The following is a 27,349-nucleotide window of genomic DNA, read 5'->3' as shown; positions in this document are numbered from 1 at the left end:
CTCCCATGAACACAATCATTCTTCATTTTATGATTGCAAATTGCAACAAAAATGGTGCCACACATTGTTCTCATTGCAGGCTGCTCTTGCTAGATAAAATTTTAGAGATTTTCGTGTGATTTCACAAGTTTGATTTGTTTCTTATCGTTAAAATACTTGTTTTCTGATGTTTAATGTTCCATGTGGATATAGAATTTTATAATTCTTGTGTTTAAATTTTCACATTAAATATGTCAGGAAGCTTCAGTGTTCATACTAACCCAAGTGTCAGTGTTCAGATATCTTCGTCAGGAGGGCCGAACAAATTCATACCAATTGAAAAGAACATCTCCAGGCATGAAACTATTCGTGCCGTAAAGGTTAATTTATTTTTATTCTCAATTGATAATTTAATTTCTTTTATAACTGGCCTATTCTCAATTTGTCAATCCTCTTACTGTATTGAGCGGGTTGCTGAGCAATTTAATTTACATGTTACGCTCCAACATTTCAAATATTCAATTTTTGTCATAAGTATTTAATCTTAATCATCCTGCATTGCTTTGAATTTCTTCTAATCTTAAGTCCTAGTAATTAGCTGCTCCAGCCCACGCCATGTAGGCCTATAATTATAACCTATTGCCAACTGACAACTTGACGATTGGAAATGAAAGTAGCCTTTAATAGTATGCCATCAAAACAAATCTGGTGCCACACATAGGTTGTACCTTATCAATAGATAACAGAACTGTTTTTATTCAATTTCCAATTCTACTTTAATTCCTATTTCCTATTACATGCATTCACCAACAGTTATTCTGACTCACAGATGGCTGCCATAGTTAGAAAATCACTAGGCTACTGTAATTTATTTCTGTCTACACAGTCACATCTTATAATAAAATTAATTAAGTTACTAATGCCATGTATGTATGTGTCGCTGAGGTTTGCTGAAAATGGTGGCCTAATTATGTTTAGTTTAACTTTTATTATTAATTTTTGACTATTGGTTTTTAAAGAGCATTTCAATGCTCTCTAGGCTTTGAGGAATGTTTACAATTGAAAAGTATCTAACTAATTTATTGACCGAGAGAAGTGAGGTCCAAGATTCAAGTCGACGGTTTGGCATTTCTTTTAATGTTTGAATGTTTAAATGTTTATACCTATGTTGTTGCGCATTTACGGCGGAACGCGGTAATAAATTTTCATGAAATTTGACAGGTATGTTCCTTTTTTAATTGCGCGTCGACGTATATACAAGGTTTTTGGAAATTTTGCATTTCAAGGATAATATAAAAGGAAAAAGGAGCCTCCTTCATACGCCAATATTAGAGTAAAAACCAGACTATAGAATTGAGGCGGTAGGTGCAATAAGGGCTGCAAATCAAAACTATCATTCTGAGATATGAAGATCCAAAGTTTTTACACATACTATATCTTTTAACATTCGGTTAAAATTGTTGAAATATGAATGGTTCAATTCTTTTGAAAATATGTTCTCTATGGTAAATTAATAAAAACAAATTTTATTTCAAGATACTTCATTTACAATTTAATATAATATGGAAGTATTTTGAAAGCCCTTATTGGGGAGGATACTCTCTATGACATTCTATACAATAAGGGCTTTTAAATCTGTTCTCCCCAATAAGGTCTTAGGTTGTTTTAATGAGTAAATTTCTTATAGGTAATAAATATTACAACACTGTTTAATATATTTAATTATTAATTTATTCTCATTTAATATAATCTTGTTAATTTGGCTGAAACTATATGTCTTTATGAAAAATAGAACTTCAAAAGTGTTCATAGTTCAACGAAATCTTGAAACCAGATGCCAAATATTAGTTGGAATGATGCCCCACATATGAGTGTTATAAATATCCTATTTGAAAATAATATGTAAATGTCTTATGAAGAAACATCCATGGCCAGCGGTTCATCATTTTCTTCATCTTCTGAATTAATAGAGAAGTTGTGTACCTGTCCATCAGCTCCTTGGTTAGTTTCCCTTCTCGCAAAAAATTAATTAAAACAGCTAATTGTAGGTTTTATTAGGGATTCTATTTGAAATGAAAAATTACTCATCAAATATTAGACTACTCATCTTTGTCTCTCATATTATGAATCCAAATTCATTTCTTTAAATAAGAAGGTGATCATGTGATTCATGATTTTGATACACAGTTCCAAGGAAAAAATGGCAAAAACAGCACATTGATAAAATATTAACCCGTATCATTACTTTTCTTGCTCTTAGGTAAGGAAAGTATTGCTTTCCAAAAAAATTAAGGTAGGCTATCCCAATTTCTAAATTTCTATAAGTTTCAAGATTTCCTGAGTCCAAAAAAGTGATTTTTGGGTATTGTTCTGTATGTATTTGTGTGTGTATGAGTGTATGTTTGTCTGTGTACACGATATCTCATCTCCCAATTAACGGATTTAATTGCAATTTGGAATTTAAGGTCCTTAAATTATAAGGATCCAACACAAACAATTTCGATCAAATACAATTCAAGATAGCGGCTAAAATAGCGAAAATGATGTCAAAGCAGGGTTTTTCGCGATTTTCTCAAAAACATCTCCATCGATTTTGATCAAATTTATAACTGAAATATTATTTATTGATAAGCTCTATCAACTGTCACAAGTCTCTATCTATAAAAATTCCAGGAGCTCTGCCCCATCTATGCAATGTTTGACTTTAGATTTCCAATTATCAGGTTTCAGATACAAATTAAACAAAAAAATCAAGAGGAAAAGATTGAGAATGGAAATCTCTACAATTAATATTTGGTAACATTTTTACCTAAAATTGAAAATAAGCTCGAAATTTGTGAAAAGTGATAATTCAAATGCAAACCTAATGAGAGAGGCAACCGGATTTTTTTGTTAATGTAAAACTTGTAGTTTATGTTGTATATTAACCAGCTGAAATTTTGTGTCATACGCTGATGTTATGAATGGAAAAACTATAGTACCTAGGCTAATTGAATGCAACTTTCGAATTCTTTAGCTGTCTAAAAGATAAATGATAATCACTTTTGTTCTCAAGCACTTTTAATGTCATTTTTATATTCTGAAAAAGGTTGTTGTCCAACAAACTTGACCTGTAAAAAGGTTTGAAGAATATGTGTTTGAAATTTGAAGCTGATCAATTCTTTCTTAATTTATTGTACAACATACAAGCAAACGAACGACTTAGGCCACCAGTAAGTCAAAAGTGAGTACTCGCTAATGCTCGTTCAATCATTGAAAAATATACTTCCTTGGCGAATAAAATATAATTTATCATCTTTTAGAAGAATGAGCAGTTACGCTGGTTGCACACTGGGTGGTTTCTGCCGCGGCGGCGAAACTGCCGTCGCCGCCTCGAAAAAAAGTCGAGCCTTCACATTCAGCGGCAAAAATACCGCCAAACATCGAGCGGCCAAATTACCGCCACGTGTATGATCAGTAGCCAAAATAACTCGTAGTTATTTTATTCATCGCAAATGTTTTGTGACTTCTCTGTTTCATGAGTGTTCAGTTAATTGTATTTTGCTCATTTTTTAAAAGTATATATTATTAAGTGTTTAACTCAAAATGGGAAGGCAACAACTTTTAGCACTTTGGTTGCACAGTCGAAGGAAAAGAAGACATAAGAGAAATGCATTTTTTCCTTGTCATCCAGAGGTTCAAAATCCCCCCCCCCTAATCTCCATACACACTTCCTTTCACGCATTCCTTGTTGCATCTCGATCCTTAAATATGTCGAGGGTTTTGTCCCACAAAACTGGCCGCTGTTCTACAAATGATATTAACAACTCATTGTCTATTAACTCACTCATTTTCTCACACTCGCCAACCACAAACACTTGAAACAATAAATAAATGTTATAAACAACTCAAAAACTTTACAACAAGACACAATTTAGAAGGCTGATTTTCAAAGATCTCTGACTTGGAGCAAGTGAGAAAGACGACTGATTAGCGGCGACGGTAGACAACCGCTAAATGTGTAAACGCTTATTTGGTCAAGTACGCCACTGCGTAGACAAGAGCGGCAAAAACACCGCCAGCCGCAGTGACAGTGGAAGGCTGCACAGCTGCCGCCAACGGCAATATGGCCGCGCGGCGTTTCTGCCGCCCAGTGTGTAAGCTTCCATTTAAGTCTATAAACTACTGCTCGGACGGCGGAATTAACACCGCGGCAGAAACCGCCCAATGTGTAACCGGCGTTGCTATTTCATCAGATATACCGGTATCAGCTATCTTCTATAGAAGGCAGTGGCAAGGCAGAGAATCATCAAAGCTGTTTCCCTATCTTTTCTCTACTGCCATTATAACGTGGACCTTACTAAATACCTATTGTTTCACGTATAATTTTGGAGCCTCCTTACAGCTAGTACAAGAGCAATGTTTTTTACGTAGGCCTACTCAGCAAACAGTAAATGAAGGGAAATTGGGGCTTAGCAATAAACAACAAATTATACCGTGCTCATTCATTTTTAGCCGGCTCCAGACATGCGTCATTCAGCAAGCAGCGAATGTTCGGCGTTCGGCAAACTATTCGTCTTGATATTTGCCGATTAACGAGCACACATCTACACACATGCGTGGTTTCCCGAGCACTTGCTCGTTTTGGGAATAGCTAATATTCGTTAACTGAATGTCATCTACCGTCAACATGGATCTCGATATTGAAGATGCTCTTCTTGCTTATTCTGCTTTCATAAATAAACCAAACTAACCCTATGTACCCAGGTCAATAACTGTATAGGAATGAAAAACCCCAGAATTTTAACTTCAATTGATTAAAAATAAATATTTGTAGAAATTTTAAAAACATTTTAAAAATTCAGGTAATAATTCAGCAACCTGGACGGTACTGGTTATTATCTAGTTTTCATCAAGATTTGAATTATTCATTAACTAGCCGGTAACCCGTGCTCCGCAAGGGTTTATTTTAAAAGTTGACAAACTGGAAACTTGAGCGAGTGGAATCTTGAAGAGCTTGAAGTAGGCCTAGAACCATCCTCGGTTAGTTATATGCAAATTTTCAAGTTAATTTCAGTCCAGTAGTTTAGGCGTGATAAAGCGTCAAACATAATTTTCCTATCCCGTACGTGTATAGGCCAGTTTTTTCCTTTATTATAATATAGAGAAGTTCTCCAACTTGGTAGTATCATAAAGTGACAGAACTCTTGTCTGAAATCTTGTTTAGTAACCTTCCTCAACTTGATGCCAACCTTACAAAATTCAACTGGCTATTAATTTAGTTATCAGTTTTAACCATCTGTTTTGAAGAGGTAGTATCACTAGATTATAGTTCTATATTAACATATGGTATGTACATTTCATGTGCCTTTTGCCGAATATTCGTCCACTTTGATGTTTGACCCTGACCGGGAAAACAACAAGCACGATAGTTCGCTGCTTGCCGAATAGACAAACATCCATCCACACTACTCGCGACTCGGCGAGTCGCTGCTCGGTGTTTGCCGAATGACGCATGTCTGGAGCCGGCTTTAGTTAGCTTAGTTTAGTTTTGGAGCATGTGTAATTTTACTTTCCTTGCCCTATTACCATATAGGTAAGGAAAGTATTGCTTTCCGAAAAAAATTAAGGTACCCCAATTTCTAAATTTTTATACGTTTCAAGGTCCCCTGAGTCTAAAAAAGTGGTTTTTGGGTATTGGTCTGTATGTTAGTGTGTGTATATTAAGCCGATCTCCTGGTGACAAATGATTTTGTCGGAGAAGGCTTAGTTGTTGAAATTGTGCTAGGCCCTGAGGTCTGCGGATTTTTATCTGATCAATAATGTGATCCTAATTCTAGTGGTTTGAGGGTCTTGGAATTAAAAACATAGTTATGCGGTTGACTGACTGCTCTTATAATATTGAGAATAATATAGAGAATATTACAAAATACATCTTCACATGGATAATCTAATAATCAATCTGTCTTTAAGAGACCGAATACACATGTCTTTAAGAGACCAAATACAATACGTCTTTAAGAGACCAAATACTCATGTCTTTAAGAGATCAAATACTCATGTCTGTAAGAGACCAAATACAATACGTCTTTAAGAGACCCAATACAATACGTCTTTAAGAGACCAAATCCAATACGTCTTTAAGAGACCAAATTTACGTGGCACATCTGATATTGTAGTGGGGGTATCAAGTATTTATCTAAGATCTGTCGTCCTCGAGTCCGGTGTCCAAAGGGTGATGGATGAGGATGAAGGGTGATGGCCTCCAGGCATCGGGCTAGTGGCGTCAGTTCGAAGATCGTCTTTCAGCCCCGCACGGCAAGGTCAGATGTCCGATATCACCGGCCATCTCGGTCGGCGAATTCGTAAGCCCTCGTTCGACAGCAAGGCATATTTACACTTTACAGCACGATCCTCGAATGAGTATTCAAGAATACACACACACAAAAAAAAACCTGCAACACAAGTCACAACTTAGTAATGCTAGAATAAATAACATACTAAATATTGTATTCAATGAATGATTTCCCAAGAAATCATCTAATGAATACAATACATACAATTTACATAAATATTATAGGTTTTAATTGTAGAATTTGAAATCTATAATGAATGGGATTATGAAAAGAAATTACTAGTTAAAAGAATGATGAACAGTTACAGAGTTACAGTTGATGTACAAACAGTGAGTATTTCAAACTTTACTCACGATTACAAAAGGTCAGAGATATAAATGACTCTACTAATAAAATAAAGAATAGGAAGATACTCCATTTAGTATCACTTCCTTTTACATTAGTATATTGTCATACATCTCAGTTGTAAGACTACAAAATTGAGTAAAATATTAATTTGAAAACGAAGAATTGTTAAATCAGGGGTTGTTACCTGTAATATCAAAGTGATATCAAAATTAAGACAATACAACAATACTATAAAATATTCATTACTCACCCTTAAATGGGTTTTCGACTGTCACTAATCCATAGCCTACAATAATAATAAAGTCCAGCAGTCACCGCTCTGAATTAAATAAAATACATCATAAATAAGTTATTGAAGAAAAGATAAGCGATTAAAAACTGATGGAATACATGATTCCCGATTATATAATTTTAGTCTCCAGGAGAGAACAAAAACAAGACGAATATGTCATGATTAAATCAGCTCAGAAAATAATGTCTGTACTCTACAGAATCTAAAATCGGTCTCCTGTTCAGGTCTCCAAGTCGATCGAATCAGGCTCAAAAATAGGTATCAGGGCTGGCAATATTATGCATTAAAAAAATAACAAATTACAAAGGACGTGGTGGGGACGACAATAATTTTCCTCAATAGAACGAGAAAGGAATACAACTAACAAAGACAGAATACAGGAAAATTCCCTCAGTCAAAGTAGAAGACTCAGCAATAGAATGGACGTTCAACTGATTTTTTATTATGATTTTGCATCTACAACAATTCTAAGTACCCAAGGAAAACGTTGGAAAACAATAGAGGAAATATTAGAATTTAATTACGTAATGCGCGGAATGACATCATGAAACTACTCCGATACCGTGAGAAAATCACAACGTTAATCCAGCACTCTAATAAAATTTTATCTTGAAGAAGTTATAATTTCAAAAAAAATAAATAATAAATTTCGGCACAATATGAGTGAGTGTATGTGGTCTGTGTACACGATATCTCATCTCTCAATCTACGGAATGACTTGAAATTTAGAACTTAAGGTCCTTACAATATAAAGGATCCGACACGAACAATTTCGATATAATTCAATTCAAGATGGCGGATAAAATGGTGAAAATTTTGTCAAAATCAGGGTTTTTCGCGATTTTCTCGAAAACGGCCCAACGATTTTGATAAAATGTATACCTAAAATAGTCATTGATAAGCTCTATCAACTGCCACAAGTCCCATATCTGTAAAAATTTCAGGAGCTCCGCACCATCTATGCAAAGTTTGATTTTAGTTTCCCAATTATCAGGCTTCAGATAAAATTTGAAAAAAATTCGAAGTGGAAAAGATTGAGTATAAAAATCTCTACAATTAATGTTCAGTAACATTTTCACCTAAAATTAAAAATAAGCTCGAAATTGTAGAAAATGTGATTATCCAATTGCAAACTGATGGCAACTGTTGATTCTATTAAATGATTCACTATGAAGAGATAGCAGACCTTGTGAGTCTCCAGCGTTATTGTCCTGTCACCAGCTGGTTTGGATTTTTGAATAGTAGACTTGAGATGCGCGTGAACACTAGCGTCAGGTGATAAATTTTCATAACCTGCAAGGAAAGTTGTGTGAGTGCGCCACACCAGATTTTTCCCACTTGTAGCATACTATTGATCCATCTCTTCCATACGATATAATAATAATATGATCTGTGATGGTATTTATAAATAAAAGGATTAATATATCTTTTAATTGGTAGTTGTAATTACTTAGTATCATTTCAATCAACTCATAAGTTTGAAAAATAATAAAATTCACTTGTACCTAATTGGTAAGTATTTCTACCATTTAGTTTATTTCAATTTGAATTTTGACGAAATATGATTTCCAACGAAACAAAAGAAATTGGAAGTTGAAAATAGACGATCAAGGTACCAAAGTCAATTAAAATGTCCTGTAAATAATGGTTTAATGTGAAACTATATTATACAAAATTGAAGCTATTCTGACTACAATATTAAGATTATAGACATTAGAAACAAGTTTCATAGTTAGGTATTTGAATGGCAGTCCAGTCAATCTATATTCTTCTATACAGGGTGTTTCAGAAGTAGTGTCGAGAATTTTAGGGTATTGTACCTGGATGCTAGGAGACTACAAATGTCATATTTGAAGTGTCCAAAACTCAGCGGTTATCCTTATAGCTGCCATTTTGTTTTTTCACTTAAAAATTTTTATCTCAAGAACGAAATGTTGTATTGATCTGAAATTTGGCATGAATATTTATGCTATAAAGACTCAACTATAAAAAATAAAAAAAAAATTTTTCGTTGAAATTTTTCAAAATGGCAGCCATTTTAAATTTTTGATGGCGAATATCTCGAAAACCGTCCATTTTACAGAAAATTTACAAGAGACAAAAAAGTTAGCAAATTTTTTCACGATTCCAATGATACCTAATTTATTAAGATTGGTCGAAGAATAACAGAGAAATTAATTTTTTTCGTACTGCATGCATGACCACTTTTCACCATTTAAAGATCAATATTAATTTTTTAATTCCAGATGTATTTAAGATGAAGCTTTGAAACTCGGTATGGCTCCATATGGGCAAACAGATGATTTTACAATGGTTTTCAGATGATAATGTTTGTCTTGTAAAAGTATTGTTGTTTCATTAAAAGTAAAGAACCAGATGTAGTGCTTCCTATTTCTTAGTCTCACGTTTCCTAGGTCTTATTTCTATCTTAAATTTCCAGTTTCAATATTTTCTTACGTTGCTTCTACACAAATATTTAATTATTGTAATGGAATTTAGTTCGCTGGAGTATACCGATATTCACTTCATGTATGGAGCAGCTCTTGGCAATGCGACCGAAGCAAGAAGAATGTATGCAGCTGCATTTCCAAACCGCCGTCTCCCTTCCGACAAGGTGTTCACAAGAACTCACAATCGGCTGAGAGAAGTTGGTTCATTTGAACGGAACAGGTAATTGCTGGTAGGCCTCGAGCAGTTCGAAATGTTGCTTTTGAAGAGGAAGTATTGCAGAAATTCGATTTCAATCCTAGAACGAGTACGAGAGCAGTTGCAAAGCAAAGAACAGGGTAATTGCTGGTAGGCCTCGAGCAGTTCGAAATGTTGCTTTTGAAGAGGAAGTATTGCAGAAATTCGATTTCAATCCTAGAACGAGTACGAGAGCAGTTGCAAAGCAAATCAATTCAAGTGCTTCTTCTGTGTGGCGTGTACTAAACAAGGAAAGACTTCACCCCTTCCGCTTTCAAAAAGTTCACTCATTGGTTGAACGCGACTATGAGCCAAGAGTAAACTGTGCCCGTTGGTTTCTTCAGCAAGACATTATCCAACCAAATTTTCTAGAAAATGTGTTATTTACCGATGAGTCCAGCTTTACAAGAGAAGGAATCTTCAACTCTCGCAACAGTCACGTCTGGGCCTTAGACAATCCTCATGAGGTCAAAGTGCGTGGTTATCAGCATAGATTTTCGCTGAATGTTTGGACGGGTATCTTAGGTAATCGCGTGATTGGACCATACATTCTTCCTAATCGTCTGAATTCTCCCACGTACATTACTTTTTTAAGAGACATACTACCAGAACTTTTGGAAGATGTGCCTCTTGCAAACAGATATAATATTTGGTTTCAACATGATGGTGCCCCTGCTCATTTCGGAAATGTTGTTACGGACTTTCTGAACATGACCTATCGTCAGCGGTGGATTGGGCGGGGTGGACCAGTACCGTGGCCCGCACGTTCACCTGACCTCAACCCTTTAGATTTTTTTTTCTGGGGCCATATGAAAGACCTTGTTTACAGCACGCCAGTAGAAAACGAAGAAGACCTTGTGGCAAGAGTGGTTGCTGCAGCAGGTGCCATTCAAGATGATGAAAATGCTTTCATAGCAGTTCGACGGTCCATGATTGAAAGGTGCAGACTGTGTAATCAAGTTGAAGGACGGCATTTTGAGCAATTGCTGCATTAGTATCAGTGAACCGATTTGAGTGAAATTAATATTTTTCAATGTAAAATAAAATTTGGAGGAAAGTTATTCTTGTATATTTCTGTAATAAGAACGGTTTTCATGAAATTATAAAAAAAATTAATATTGATCTTTAAATGGTGAAAAGTGGTCATGCATGCAGTACGAAAAAAATTAATTTCTCTGTTATTCTTCGACCAATCTTAATAAATTAGGTATCATTGGAATTGTGAAAAAATTTGCTAACTTTTTTGTCTCTTGTAAATTTTCTGTAAAATGGACGGTTTTCGAGATATTCGCCATCAAAAATTTAAAATGGCCGCCATTTTGAAAAATTTCAACGAAAATTTTTTTTTTTTTTTTATAGTTGAGTCTTTATAGCATAAATATTCATGCCAAATTTCAGATCAATACAACATTTCGTTCTTGAGATAAAAATTTTTAAGTGAAAAAAACAAAATGGCAGCTATAAGGATAACCGCTGAGTTTTGGACACTTCAAATATGACATTTGTAGTCTCCTAGCATCCAGGTACAATACCCTAAAATTCTCGACACTACTTCTGAAACACCCTGTATAATAAGAGAGAGTACGGTTGTGTTTGTTTGTGTCTTTGTTTGTTCGCATCAAAACATGTCAACTTGTGGATTGCATACCGGAAAAACGGGAATGATTTAGATCTCCTAATTTTGAACATAGATTCTAAAAATATCAATCTCGTGCACCTGGAAGCCCAAATTTCAATTTTCCTTCTAGATTTTTCAGAATTGTTAGAATTCATCTATGCTACCGTACAAGAAGCTACATTGTTGCAGCCCAAAGTGTGTTTTTTATGAGGAGGTTATAATGCTGTTACAAGACTCATTTTCGAACGGCCATGTAGCGCAACGGTAAGACGCTAGCTCACGGAGCGATGGTTCCTCGGTTCGAATCCCGATGCTTCCCAATTTTTTTGTTCTTGATTTTTTTCCCTCGAAACGTATTATTATCAATTATTTTTTGAAGGAATTTGTTTTCATTACAATTGAACTTGGGTTTTATCAAATAATTATTTTTAATGTAAACTTTTGCCACCAGTACAAATGAATTGGACGTAGTCTTCATGCTCTAGGCCTATCATTGAATTTCATAAGAAAGACATGAATAGATCACAATAAAATAATTAATAATTTATATTCTTCAGTTATAATGTACTATCAGACACGAATTCCCAGTGAAACGAGTATTTTAGGTATTTTGTTTGGAATTGGGAAAACAAAAGGCTGCCTGATTCAAATTTAGGAGGATACCAATCAAACTAAAATTTATTGATGTACGGTATTGGAAAAATCAATATGATTCTGTGAGGTTTTCAAGTATTATGTATTCTTTAGTTTTCTGTACTATGATAAAGAACTGGCTTATACACGTAAGGAATAGGGAATTATGTTTTCCTACAGTTACCTTGAAAAGTGGCCATTGCTGCACTGATTACAGAACGCAAAGAATCACTTTTCCGCTCTAGTGCGGGAAAAAATTTTTCTGCACTCCAGATTTTCAACATGACAACGCAAAATAGTAGGTTATATGGAGCAACAGTGCAGCAAAATCAAAATGAAGTTGGTAAGAGTGACTGGGCTGCTATAGTGAGCAGAGGTGCAACGAAGCACAACGAGCACCTTATTAAGTAGATATTATAACCAAGGACAACATTTTTATTCAATTTGACAATAAATTAAGGTTTTTATCAATAATAAAATTACACAGAAAAACATTTGATGGATTTCAGGCAATTTTACCCATAATTACCCACTTTTCATATTCAATGGTAACTGTAGGAAAAATTTAATGTGCAATACGTGCGCAAAGTTCCTTTGCTGCACTCAACAAACCATTCCGCCCTCGCCTACGGCTCGGGCGTAAACGTTTCTTTCGGTGCAGCAAACTGTCACTTTGCGCACTAGTTGCACAAATAACTATTGACGCATCATCACGTCTGAAATATACTCAACTGATTAATTTGAAATTTTCCATATCGATTCTTAATTAACCGAGGATGGTTATTTATGCCTATTTTCAGTTCTTCAAGATTTCATTACGTCAAGTTTTCAATTTGTCATGCTTCCAGTTTTGTTGTATAGAAGCAGCTGAACATTTCTTTTAAAAGGGACACTAGATGATTGATATGATTGGGGATCCTATTCGAATAAAAATAACTGATTTTCTGTCGCATCAAAACCGCACCGATTTCTCAAACCGTTCAAAAGTTATTCTCATTCAAAGATACTGATAAATCATCCATCTATCAATCATCTTTACTATAATAATGGAAAGAGCTGGCTCATACACGTACGTGAAGTAGGGACACATAATAAAGTCTCACTTTACGAACATATTTTTTCATGAATCGTTTGCAGCAGATGAAAGAAAAAATGCTATTCAAATTTCAAGATCAAGTAATGATTTTTATAATAAGGGGTTACAGAGATACATAGCTTTGAATATAGAAATTGGCAATTTTTTGTGTATTGGAATATGGGCTTAAGTACACTCAACAAATTTTTTTCATTTTCGACCGAATTTGACTTATGATGCATGACTTTGGACCGCCTTGACGAGCGTAGAAGAATGAAGTGTAGTACGATGAAATCTGAGCATTGTGTCAAAAGTTATAAGTGTTTGAAATTTTGATCCTTGAGGTGTCCTTAAGCGTGCCTCTCCACTAGGAAATACTGAAATGAAGTGCATCTAGCGGGTGATTCTCTTAGAACATGATCTCATTAACTTATGTCATTGCGCGAAATATCAATGTGAAGACAACGTAGTTGGTGATGATGGTTGAAGCTGAAAATTAGGTGTTTTTCACAATACAAGGAGCATTGTTGTCAGGTGTACCTGGAAATCTATTCGAGATAGAGCGCTCTCCTTGATCTCAAATTGTAGAGCACGAGAATACAAGGTTTTTGGGCCACTCTGTATTTAGCACAAGGAAATTTTGCATGAAGAAATTGGTTCTGAACTTCTCTTATGTACCCAAATAATAAATTGAAAAATCAGAACTACAATATAAATTGCATGCACCAATGTATATAGTGACTGGACTATGGTAGCTTTTTACCAAAGTAGCAAAACTTCATTTATTTTTTGTAAATTTTGAAAGTCGTAGTAGAAGACTATCATATCTATGTAACACAGTTTAAAACCCATTTCATTTTATTCATTTCTGCATTTGAAATCTTCGGAAGCATCAATTCATGTTCTCAGATAATTTCATAAAATAGGCTACCAATTCACTCTTTTGTTTCATTCCTTTTCAGGGAAGGTTGGAAGTAATCACTTCTGCGGACAGAAATACGATGACTGTAAAAGTTTTTAACAGAAACGATGAATTGGTGTGTGTTTTGGATAATGATGATCGACTTCTAGGCTCTTACCACATTGATGATGGAATGCGGTTACACGTGAGTACGCCTATCGTGCTCATTACTTATTTACGTATTTGATTTGATTTTGTTATTTGTTAGCTTTCTCTGGCTTGAGTGAACTTGATTCACTTTCTCTATTTGTTGGTTCTAATTATTTAAAAATTGAATATTTCACCATATCATTTAAAGATTTTGACATGTTACATTGATTGTGTATAACGATGGCTTTGTATTCCGATGTGGAATTATATTTATGTTATTGTAATAACATTTCGACTCAATAATTCATGCTAATAGAACGTACAATTAATAAGCAGCAGCCTGCTGTAATATATGTTTATAAAAAAGAATTAATTTCGGTTTATGGAGGTTATCCTTTTAAGTGATAGAGAAGAATTTTACTCAGATTAGTAAACACAAAGTTATTTTTTATAATAAATAGGCTTTTATGCTATTGTGTAGTATATTGTTTGGGCTATAATAAATTATTATGTGTTTTCATTCCGGATTAAGGCTTTACACCCAACTTTTTCTGGTTTTTTTAAGGCTTTACTGGTGCCATTTTTCAAAGTATTTTGTTTTGGATTCTATCAATTTACCAAAATGGAACAAATTTCTGTGGAAAAACTTTTTTTATATTTTTGTTTTGAGATAGTTGAAATTTTTGGGGGAGATTCAACTCCGAATTGGTAGAAAATAAATAATGGAATTTTGAGGATAGGCTACATTCTTGATTATATTGTCTATCTTATCCCACATGCCATATTTGATCCCTCAAAATATTTCCAGGGAAATTAATTCCAGTTTTGATAAGTAACTGAAATTAGGCTATTGGGTTTTCAAAATTGAATAAATTTTAAATTGGGTATTTTTTTCAAATGGAATAAATTTCAAATTGAGTAATTTCTAAAAATGGAATAAATTCCCTTAGGGTATTCTGATGAATCAAATAACTTATCTATGTCGTGAGATCAAAAATATATTGGCGAATACATTTCAAAAATGTACCTACCTCCTCTACGATTTCAGCTTGAGGCGCTCATATCTCAGAAAGTACCTAAAAACAATAGAAAGTTTTTTTTTGAAATTTGTTACATTTTGGTAATGTAATATTGTCCAAATTGAAATACTTGAAAAATGGCACCAGTAAAAAGTTTTGGAAAGCATGGTAAACAACCTCAAGTTATGTTTCTGCTCATCTAATTTTGAACAATGCTAATTAATTGTTTTCTTTTGTCCATCTTTTTGTATTGTCATCCCAATCAAACTCAGTATATGTGTAGTTTGAACTGGATAGTTTGTAGTTTGTTGAAAATATCGTGAGTGTATTATTTGAACTTTATTATTTGTGAGTTCTATTTTCCAATAATTCACTATTCATTGAAAAGCTAATTAAAATGTTATTCAATCTGCGCGGTTAATTATTCAAGCTAATGGTATTTGAAAACTTGCAAATGGTAATTAAATATCAAGCTATTTTGTTGATAGAGAAAATTTCAATGTTAAATAAATTTATTTGAAGGAATGAGCCTACTGTATCATAGTCATGAGAATATAAATAAATTACAAGAAATTAAGATTTTTAAAATGTTATACTAACAATTACTTTGAAATGTGTCCCTCAAGGTTGAAGACGAGTTCCGTTTAAAACAAAGTCTCGACAATGACGCAAATGTTGAAAAGTTTGTTATGCCTGAAGAAGAATACAGTAAACGTACAGGTGAGTGTCTTGGAACAAATCTCCTCTTATTGCTATTCTATTTTAGGAAGCATTTATAATTATTCGTACCTTTTGCAATAAGCTGTACAATTGTCCGTATTTGTTTGTCGGTCAGAATTGGAAACTTCGCTAAGAAATGGAAACGTTGTGTGGCTTTCTTGTATGGTAGATTTCTTTTTTGTTCGTAAATTACTAAAAATATACTTTTGAATAGAAATCATATTTGAAATTGGTCTTAGAATTAGTTTGGTTGACTAGCTTAATCTTATTTTCAACTTGTTTATAATATTCCTAGAAAAATAACTTATTATTTTCTCATGAATCTTGAAAATATTTGTCATAAATTCAGTTACGGTACTTGAAGAGTAGGTACCTAAGTTGAATTTCTTGACTGTGCTTCAATTAATTATAACATGTTACGTACGATACACATTTACATTGCCATTCAATTGACGTTTCGTATTATTATCCTCTGTTTTAATATCATAAACATAATTCTATTTTTAAACTTTTTTTCTATTGTTTTTTATTTTTTTGGAAATAGTCTACCATTGGGTGGTGATAAATTCATTCATCAGTTTAAACTTGATTGAGTACCATAACTGATTTCATGCCACCAATTCGAAATTATGTGAATACAAATCATGAGTAATTTTTTCAACATTTATGACTTGAATGACCGACAAATCAGAGTATTTTTGTTTGCCAACTTGAATACAGAAGATTGAAAAGTACCCAATTCAATACGTAAGCAAACTTTGAATATATGTTATGTAATTTGTACTACTCTAGTCAGATTAAGTTCAGAAATATTAGTAAGATCAAAAAATAAATCTGCAATCAGGAATAATTTGTAGTATGTTTATTTGGAAATCCTTTCATCGTGTAGGTCTATAAAATTATAGAATACAGTTTCTTGAAAAACAGTTCTATGTATCATTAAAACTCGAACCCGTCATATTCAACCCGATTCAAACAATCTCGTTGTTCATTGTGTTAATTGCCAAATCCTAAATAATGTATTTTTTTTTTAATCACAAAGCAATTTCTGTGCCCCAGATTTTATAAAATAGATGATTTGTCGATTTTTCATTATATTTACATTTCCATTATGCTTACTTCAGCATTTGATGTTTTAAATTTGATCGATCAGTTTCCGATAACAAACAAATATCATAAAACAGTTACGGCTTCCACTTTCTGAAACAATGAGAATTGGATTAATACTGTACTGTATACCTTTCAGTACATCACTATCTCGTACTGCTCAATATTAGGTTAGGTTATTCTCTCTGTGTTCAGAAACTGTGAATTTTGTCAATTGAATTATGAAATATAAGGTAAGATTTTTACTTTCCAAAAACATGATTTTTGGGTGTTGGTGTGTGTGTGTGTGTGTGTGTGTGTATGTATGTGTGTATGTCTGTGAACGCGATAACGCTATTCCTAATTAACCGATTGACTTGAAATTTTGAACTTAAGGTCCTTATACCATGAGGACCCGACAATAAGAAATTCAATTTAAGATGGCGCGAAAAATGGCGGATAATAACTAAAAACCCATGTTTTTCACGGTTTTCTCGAAAACGGCTCTAACGATTTTCTTCAAATTTATACCATTTGAAGCTATTTATAAGCCCTTTTAACTGACATGAGTCTCATTTCTGGGAAAATTGCAGGAGCTCCGTAATATTCTTGAGAAAAATGGCGGATAATTACTAAAAAACCATGTTTTTCACGATTTTCTCAAAAACGGCTCTAACGGTTTTCTTCAAATTTATGCCATGGATAGCTATTTATAAGCCCTATCAACTGACATGAGTCTCGTTTCTTGGAAAATTGCAGGAGCTCCGTAATATTCTTAAGAAAAATGGCAAATAGTTACTAAAAAACCATGTTTTTCACGATTTTCTCAAAAATGACTTGACCGATTTATTTCAAATTCATACCCTGTATAGTTATTTATCAGCTCTATCAACTGGCATGAGTCTATTTCCTGGGAAACTAATGGGGTCCACCCCATCCTTGAGAAATGGACTTTGTAAACTGACATGAGTCTTTTGTCCTTCTCGTGCATGAGGCTGGTAGGTAGAGCAGTTTATAAAAAGAAAACATAGTCGAGATATTTCATCTGTAGAACAGCTGTTTTGACTTTTAAAAAATAATAGAATTTCACAATTCACACAAAGTAAAAAGTACTCTGAAAACAATTATATTATACACTTATACAGTAGTCTGATCGTAGTTTCAAATAAATGTTGCCGCCAATCGTCATTATGTTATTCCCCTAAATTATTCTCGTTTAAGAATGAGGCTTACAGTTCAATGAGCAAGGAAAGTTGTGTGAGTGTACCACACCAGATTTTTCATATTTTAATCGGGGTTTAACTTCTACAGCTTCCCAGTCAGATATACGGTACTAATTTTAGAACTTGAAATAATATGGTTCTAATTAACTGAGACTGGGTAAATTGGAATTATTATATCTGGACTGAACAAGTCCCACTACATAAGATAAGGTTCTCATTAATATTTTTGGGAATTTTTCAGTTCATATTTATCCACTGACATTCAAATGCCACTAATTTCTTCTTCAAAAAATTTTAAGAATTAGAACTATTTTTCGGAAATGCTTTGATGCTCTAAAGCGTTCACCTCAGCTCTGTCTTCAAATCTTATTTTTTTGCTGATTGTAAGCCATAGATTATTTTTCTTATATATTTTTTATAGTATTTTGTGTATTTCATTAGTCTGCTATTCCTGGGATAATTTTGAGACCATATAGCTCTGGTAAAACCAATCCAGTATATTGAACCTCAATTTGTTAAGACATTGAAAACTTAATAACACTTAGAAATTTATTAGAGGAGCAGTTAAGGGATGGAAGTTTTCTGGTTATCTACATCTGTTTGTGAATCAATATGATCTATATAACTTTATATAGAAAATATCATAGATATACTAGAAATATACAAGAAATAGATAATTGACTTGGAAAATCGTTGTAATAGTTTGACTATAGTGAGGTCCACGTTATAATTTGATTAACATTGGTGTTGCTATCCTTGTCTATCATTCGACAAAGCAGATAGTGTTATTCTTTTCTAGCTTTACAACATTGCCAGATCGTTTGTGACAACGTAGAAATATAATTAATTGACTAAATATTCAATCTCAATGACGGAAATTTATCATTCAATATTTGAAAATATTTGTTCTGGACGAATAAAACATAATTAATGATTTTTAGTAGAATATTTTTATAATCTTTCATTATTACAAATATGTAAGCCTAATATTCTATTTACATTGGAACTCATTTGAGTCTTCGGAATTTTCAATTGTTTCTTATTTAGTTCTATTGGTCAATATTCATAATACTTTCTATTGAGTTGTTTCATTATTTGTAATGTGCGTATAATTATTATGTATAAGTGAAAGTAGGATATGCACGTATTAATAATAATATTCGTAGGGTTTTTTTTATTTGTAGGAAGTCCCTGGCGGAAGTTCCACATGACATCAACTTATTATTCCTCTTATGATATTTTAATATGAAATATTTCATGTATACCTGCTTTTTTCAGTTTTCTCAACTCAACTCAAATCAAAACCTTTCTTAATCAGTTACTTAATATGTATATCAATACTCTATCTCTTGACTTTGTGATGAGATTACCTTTCATCAATATTAGCTATACTAGCTGCGTGTATTAAGAAAAATGTGCTTCCACACTTGCTTAGTTCTCACATAATAAAGGTTTGGGAAACGTCTCATAAAAAATCACATCATCTCTATTCCGGATTAAATTCAAATTAGATCATTTTATAAGTCAACTGATATGATAATGTTTTAAGAAAAATTTTGATTTTATACACTTTTTGTCGTTATTCAATCCAGTTCAGTCATTTATAGGGACATTTGGTTTGTTAATCGATTCTCAAATCCATAGCATTAGTTTTCATATCATACTTTTCTGGTGATTTCAATGTATTTGCAACACACCTTATAGGTTTGTAATGAGAATTTGAAAACCAAAACTGAAAACGATTACTGGAGTACGGTAGCAGAAAATAATTGAAGCAGTTGTTGTCTTGAATGAGTCTGCTGTTAACATCAATAGAGTAAGAAGAGCTCTAACATTCAAGAAAATACTTCCCACTATCGATTTCAATTTTTGAATGGGAGAAACTAAGTCTGTGTAGAATATCACATTTATCTTGAAACATTATGTGTTTGTGAAGCTGGTGAATATTGTAGGTTTACAAGAATTCTGTCAAATAAATTTATTAAATTTCAAATTAATAAATTATTTATACGATTACTGGTGTTGCTTTTATAGAGAAGTCATCGTCAGTGAATGGTGGATTCCCGATGGCATGTCCAGCAAGAAGAAAATCGGACTTGATTCACAAAGACACCAAACAACCTAGGAGACCAAGGGGATGTTTTTTGGAAACAAATTTTTCTGAAGATTCGAATTTGGTAACCAGTCAACCGGACACTAAAGAGGAAGAAACCACCAGGACAAGTGAACCAGTGGGACAAAATAACGTTGGTAGGAGAACTCCCGTCCCAAACGAAAGTTGTTTGGAAACAAATCTTCCTGAAGATTCGAATTTGGTAACCAGTCAACCGGACACTAAAGAGGAAGAAACCACCAGGACAAGTGAACCAGTGGGGAATAAGAACTTTTTTGTGAGAAAAACTTCGGCTGAAATTTCGAAGAAGGCGCTTGTGTATTCGCCTGCGCCCGTTGATATTGCAACAGCGAGTTTCTCTGAACTGTCAATGGCTTTCAGTAAAGCAAACCGACTCGAGTCAGCCTTGAACCCCGCGTTGAACGCGATCGCAATGAACTCCAAGTTGAGTGTCGATGCTGAAGAATTCACACCTTCCAAAAGAATACCCATCATTGATCCACGTACCAATCAAGAGATAGCCCTCGATGACATTGCTGTCTACCAGCCAACCAATCATCGAACCTTCTTTATTGATGAAAATGTTGTCCATAACCTGTTTCAAAACTCTGCATATCGTGATTCATCCGAAGATGGAATCAATATAAATACTACCGACAACGAAATCGGTAGGACAATAGACTACATAGTGAGGCAACTGCTCGTGAACCCAGGCTCTTTGGACGATTTAATGAAAGTATTGAAAGACGATATCAAGCGTTGGGGTTTTCGTGATGTGACAATCGCTTTCATAATGACTTGTATCATTGATGCCACTATATCGTTGGACAACTTCGCCTATCTTGGGGCGAAAATTTGCTGTCATCTTGATAAGATTGTTTCAAAACTTAGACCCAACATTTCAATCAGAACTCTAGTGTTGACCGCTTGCGAGGATAAGTTCTCTGAGTTTGAAAACTGGCTACTGGCGGAGGAAACTAGAAATACAGCTTATAATTTCATCTTTTTCCTAGCCGAACTTTATGATCAGCTGCTGGTGCAAAATGCACGCATAAAAGCTCTATGGGAGGCGTTGTGCGGAACGTACATTATACTCATGAAAGATCCGAACAATAGTTTCAGTATTCGCTGCCTGTGTAAAGTCTTGAAGCTTACAGGGCGCAATCTTTATCAAGATAATAGGTTGATGTTGCAAGGAATCATTGCTCAGTTGGAAGAGATTAGTCGGTCGAATATGTTTGACTCGCAAACGGCGGCCATGTTGTCCAGTGTGATTGGTCTGGCAAATAGTCATTGGGGTCTCGACGAGAGTCAGCTGACCACCAACCACATTGATTCAGCGCATCGCAGCGAAGGCAGGGGAGCCGAGATGTATGGACCTGACGGACGTGTCTTGACCACAGACGAAAAGAAGTTCCTCGCAGACCACTGCCTGGAGGTGGCTGAAGATGAAGAGGAATATGGCCTCCAGGACAGTTACGTGGATAGTGATGACGGCATGGACGAGGAAATGCAGGAAGCATTTGAACAATTCCTACTATCAGTTCCTGAAGCTCGATAAATAAAGACGCACCAAACTTACCTTGAAATGAAATATCTTGCACTCCCATACCCAACCTTTCACTGCTCTACCATTTTTTTCTTGATTGGGTGAAAAATAAATTGAGAAGCAGACGTTTTCAGCATTGAGAATAAATTTACTCTGATAGCAACTTTTTTCTCACACAAGCATCGAATTTATGATGACATATTATAAATAAGTATTACATGTGCCCTTCTTTTGAGGCTGAGAATCTTCACGTTGAACAAATCATCCCAGACTGTTCGCAAGATGTCTTTCTGGACTATAGCTACTGCATCAGCTATCCTGTTTTTCAGCTCCTCAATATCACGTTGTATGGGAGGAAAATTAACCGATTTATGGTACGTCAAAAATATTTGAAGATCTTCAACATCACTATGCAGTAGCTTCAGTCCAAGAATACATTATTTCAAGAACAGTGGATATGGCTACCATCTAGATGTCGTTCCTGCCTCAGAAGAATGGCTTATAGAACACTTGTAATATATATCATCTTAAACTTCTGTGAGATGATGTATGCTCAGTTTTTGAAATGAATATAATTGTTTCATATTGGGATATTCTTTTTGAATCACCTGTATGTGGTTGTGAGAAACAGACTATAATATTTCATAATGAAGCTTTAATATATTATAATAGATTCCAAAAACATGTGTTTCGTAGTAAATGTTTAGGGAGTGCAAGGTATTGAAAGATGTGATGTACATGATTATTCAATATTATGAACCCATTATTAGAAATTCATATGTGCTGAAGTACTGATCCGAAACAAACGATCTTTAAACCAATGTAAAGAAATTATTCCAAAGTTTTTTTTTACAATAATTACGTTAGGCCTCTAAAATACTTGCATCCTAGGACGCGCAGACAAGCCGGGCAAGTGGTCAAAGATAAAGATGGTTTATTCAGTATAATCAAGTTTTAAAAAATGAACTCATAATTTAGAATAAATCTGTACATGAAAAATTGAATTACTATGTCTATACTTTATTATTAATTATAAACTCGATAGCAGTGCAATGGTATAATAATTAATTTTGTGACTGATGGAGAAAACTGGTCTACATTTGTAATCACTCAAGCTCTAGTATATAGTTATAAAATAATAATAATTCAGTCGATTGCCTGAAATAAGAAATTTCATTCATTATACCAATTATTTACAATTATGCCAACTCAATTTTCATTCAGCTGGCATTTGAATTGTTTTCTTTTGCATAATTATTAGAATGATTAGATTCGATTACATTGAAACCATGTAATGATTATGAACAATGTAGGATGATTGATTATAATGTTATTACCAGATTCATACTAAAGAGCAAATGAGAAAATGACTTCTCTAACAAATTGTGTGTTGATAATGGTGGCCTAGCGTATGTGGCACGCTAGTGCAGCAGAACGGCAGTGACTCGGTTGTCGTAGGAAATGCGGACGGCATATTCCTTTCTCTGAGAGCCAACACCCCCATAGAGCGACCGACGTAGGCAGGTGGTCTGCCTGTGAGTGCCAAATGCCTGTCACTGCCCATGACGCGCCACTGGTAGACTGCGTCGAGCACCGTAAGCCACTGACCACGCTCGAGGCGAGTGAGGCTGCATTAGCCAAACACCAGTTGACAAGGGGCACAAACTATGGCGTGTCAGCACTGAGAAGCTGAATAGAAGACAGGAGTCACTGCGCACGTTGTGCACGAGATCAGCACAAATAATCTGAAACTGGGCGTTGGCTCAGCGTGCATTGGAGGAGGACAAGTGTAAACGTCTGCAAAATTTGGTTTTCTCAATAGCTGTCTTTGTAATATCATGCCATAATAATTTACTATTATCAACTGATCGCTAAGTTATACATTATACATTCTCTTTCCTAGAAAAAAATTCCGCACAACATTTTTGGAACGGAAGTGTGGAGAGACAACTTCCACTGCTATTGATTGGTGAATAGTAGGAGACATGTAATAATTGAAGTCGGATAGGATAAAATCAAAATGGTGGAATGAAAACGTTTAGCTTTAAGGTGCGTTTGTATGGCACGATTGAGTACTCTTAATCTACTCTAGAGCTTTTCTACTTTCGAAAAGCTGTCCAGAATCGTAACTTCACGAGTCTATTGATTATTGAAATTAATGTCAGGCACATTAATAACTATAAATAACCATTGAAATGTGAATGTCTGCTTTTCAAGTGATTGTTTCAACGTGTCTCATGTTTGCAGAACGTTTTTTTTCATGAGTAATATCGCATGACAATACGGTATTGTTCAAATCAAGTGAAGTAATAAAACTAATACTTTGAGTTTCTTCTAGTCTTTGACTAGTCGGTCAACCCAATTTTGAAATTTTATATTTATCGAACATCTAGGGATATTATAAATCCGCTGTTCTGTTATTATTCATTCGAATTTTCATAGATGAATAAATTCAATATTATTTACTTTCATTGAGTATAGCTTGTAATGCCGTAGTCTTTGTAATCAAGTGCCAAATAATTGGTTACTAGTGATTCCTATACAGAGTTGGTGAAAATGATGGACCCAGCTCAATATTTCTTTTACAAGGATAATTTAATAGTAGGTTAATTAGGATTATTAGGGATCCTATTTGAATAAGAATTCTAGTTCGTAGAAAACTACGTTTTATCGCTATAAAATTTTGGTCCGTCATTTTGAATCCCACTTGAAGTTTTAAATAGTAAACTGATCCTATGATACATGATATTGGTATGGAATTTCAAGAGAAAATGAATGATGAAAACTGCACATCCATATTTTGAACAGTTTAAAAGTTATTCACATTAAAAATACTCTACTACTAAATCACACAAAAAATGAAATAAATGAATGGGTACATGTAAAATCGGACAAATTAAAATTTTCTGTTCAAAGTGTTGAGTATGTGAGTAGATTAAAAATGAAATTTGATGGTTTAGATTTTTTAAATTTTCTATGTACAGTACTAAGTTATTCCATTTCTGTATGATTTGTTAGTATTTCCAAATGTGAATAACTTTTAAACGGTTTGAAATATTTAGGTGTGATTATTGTCATTCATTTTCTCTTGAAACTGTATAGAAATTAATCATGTACGATATTATTAAAAAATGAAGTTTGATTCAAAATGGCGGAATAAAATTTTGATGCGACAGAATAGTAGTTTTTTTTAATCGAATAGGATCCCAGTGAAACCTACTGTCGAACTATCCTTGTAAAAAAAATTGAACTGTTACTGTACCATAATTTTCAACAACTCTGTATATGTTGTTAGATTTTTTCAAAATTTAGTTTAATCATCAAATGTTACTGCCTTCAGCTAAAAGTCAAAAATATGAGTCAATTTTTTGGTTGCACTCTTTGATAATTTCATGACATCTGTTAATTTTTATTAAATTCCAATTTTGATATAATATGTAAAGAATTATTGTATGTGAGATTTTTGTAATTAGTATTAATTTATATCCCAAACTGTTGTAGGTTCTGTATAATTTTGTTGAAATTATGAGATTTTCAAAGTTTATCACTCTAGGCTTTAGAATTATTTTTATATTTAACGTCGATACGATTAAATTTTTTTTTCATTTATTACAAGTAATCATTTTCAACTCTGGAGCACTACTTCGTTCTGCCTGATAATTACCTGTATGGTGGCGAAATGAAGTTGTTCAATTAAATTAGTCATTTCTCACAAAATTAGTCATTCCAAAACAGCCCTTCAATATGAGTGTGTAAAAATGTCTTACGAAATTTCTCTCTTATACTAATTGAACATCTCACTACTCTTGATAATTATTATAATTTTTTTATGAAAATTGTAATTTTTCAATAAGAAATGTTCGAAACGATACTTGATTGAAAACCTTGATAGTTTATCGTTCAAGTGGCTGTATTATTAATAAAGTTTTGGTTTTTGAAATAAACGTATTTTTCGGAAATATTTCAAAATTTTAATCAGTTGCACCTTCTAAAATTCCCATTTGTTTATTGTACAAAAATAGTTGAGGTTTGCTTTGAGTTGAGACTAGAAAGTTGATTAGACTATTCAGTAGGCTACCTATTGCAGTATCGAATTGCAGCTATCAAAACTACAACTATGTAATATTGAATATCATTGATATTTATATTGGCCAATCTATTGTAATACACTTTGATAATGTAACTATTGCATCATTCTTTCAAGTCGTAAGCTAGATCTTTATAAACCCTATCAAATCAGATATATATTCAAAATCTTGTCTTTAATTTAACTGATTCTTAGATAGAACCGATATTTGAACAGATTTTGTCTAATTCTTCGAAAAATCTAAATAGAAAGATTCACATACAATGTAATGATTAAAATTATTTTTTTCTATTAAACGAATTGAAAAAAATAATTGTTTTATTAAAGAAAACAATACATTCAGCCATTGGCTTATTACTATGATTATAAACTACGTTTGTGTGCCTTACAAATGCTCAATATTGAAGTTTGAGTTTTTAATAATCCAATCCCTCAATATTATAGTTTCTATTCATGATAGTATTGAATTGAAAGAGAAAAGAATGCTGCGTACAGAGGCAGAGAATGATTATTATTTATTCCATTTTCTGTCTCAGATAAAAGGAAAGGTGTTATGAATAGGTGTATCCTTTTCTTGATGTCAATGCTAAAAACTGTTAGGCTAGGCGCACACCAGTTAGTCAAGACAAGACATGATCAGACACGTTTAGTCACAATACTTTACATTGTTGCTTATAACGCAACTCACACTGATAAGTCATTGCAATTAGACATGTCTCCGTAAGCAACTATGTGAATTATTGTGACTAAACGTGTCTGATCATGTCTTGACTAACTGGTGTGCGCCCAGCCTAAGGCTCGTCACACACCGATTAGTCAAGACAAGACTAGTCACGTTTAGTCACAATACTCCACATAGCTGCTTATGGAGTCATGTCTAATTATGCAATTATTCAATTCAATTCTTTATTGCCAGAATTTAACAATGCAACAAATCAAGGTTAATAATTCAACACTTATTACAAGGAAATAAAATAAAATTAACTAGCGAGAACTAAAAATTGATTTTTTTAAATAATTGAAAATAATTGCAATGACTAATCAATGTGTGTTGCGTCATAAGCAGCAATGTGGAGTATTGTGACTAGTCTTGTCTTGACTAATCGATGTGTGACCAGCCTAACAGTTTTCAGCATGGATATCAAGAAAATAAGGATACACCTATTCATAACACTGCCATGGGCAAGGTGGGCAACCATGTGAAGAATAGTTTTGGTCAGTGGAGTGTTAACTATACACCTACAAGGTTTCACTTCAAATTAAAGTTGAAATGAGATTCAAATTTATAATTGAATGAAGTTGAAAAAATAGAAATGTCTATTACAGCACCCTTTTTTAATTTATTAGTCCATAACTCATGAAAATAATTTTCACTAATGAGAGCTGTACTGGATGATATTTTTATTATATTTAAATTTAAAATTAAATTCTATTTTTTTTAAATTGTGAATATCTTCGAAACGGTTTGAGATATTGATATGGGGTTTTCGTCATTCATTTTTTCCCGAAATCATGTATCGCATGACCACCTCCCTA

The 27,349-nt window shown here is 33.6% G+C and overlaps 2 protein-coding genes across 3 annotated transcripts in view; both read left to right on the top strand.

Moving 5' to 3' along the window:
* Window positions 1–25,685, top strand: LOC111050193 (polyadenylate-binding protein-interacting protein 1). Of its 2 annotated transcripts, XM_039432708.1 has the most exons (5): window positions 203–359; window positions 13,928–14,071; window positions 15,662–15,755; window positions 20,099–20,241; window positions 20,380–25,685. In XM_039432708.1, exons 1-5 carry the CDS (start codon window positions 231–233, stop codon window positions 21,736–21,738), a joined length of 1,869 nt encoding a protein of 622 aa, XP_039288642.1. In that variant the 5' UTR covers window positions 203–230; the 3' UTR covers window positions 21,739–25,685. The 2 variants fall into 2 exon arrangements, with proteins under 2 accessions (XP_022192159.2, XP_039288642.1); XM_022336467.2 differs by having other exon boundaries at window positions 1–359; window positions 20,099–25,685.
* The window catches only part of LOC111046410 (tubulin-folding cofactor B), a 25,519-nt gene continuing 15,082 nt past the window's right edge, over window positions 16,913–27,349 (top strand). The window contains exon 1 of the mRNA XM_039432709.1: window positions 16,913–17,095. The gene's annotated coding sequence lies outside the window, so the exon portion shown is untranslated. The remainder of the gene's footprint in view (window positions 17,096–27,349) is intronic.

This window comes from Nilaparvata lugens, chromosome 7 (assembly GCF_014356525.2).
Source record: "Nilaparvata lugens isolate BPH chromosome 7, ASM1435652v1, whole genome shotgun sequence".
Lineage (NCBI taxonomy): Eukaryota > Metazoa > Arthropoda > Insecta > Hemiptera > Delphacidae > Nilaparvata > Nilaparvata lugens.
The sequence above is the reverse complement of the archived record's forward strand: the minus strand, read 5'-3'. Positions and strand labels throughout refer to the sequence as shown.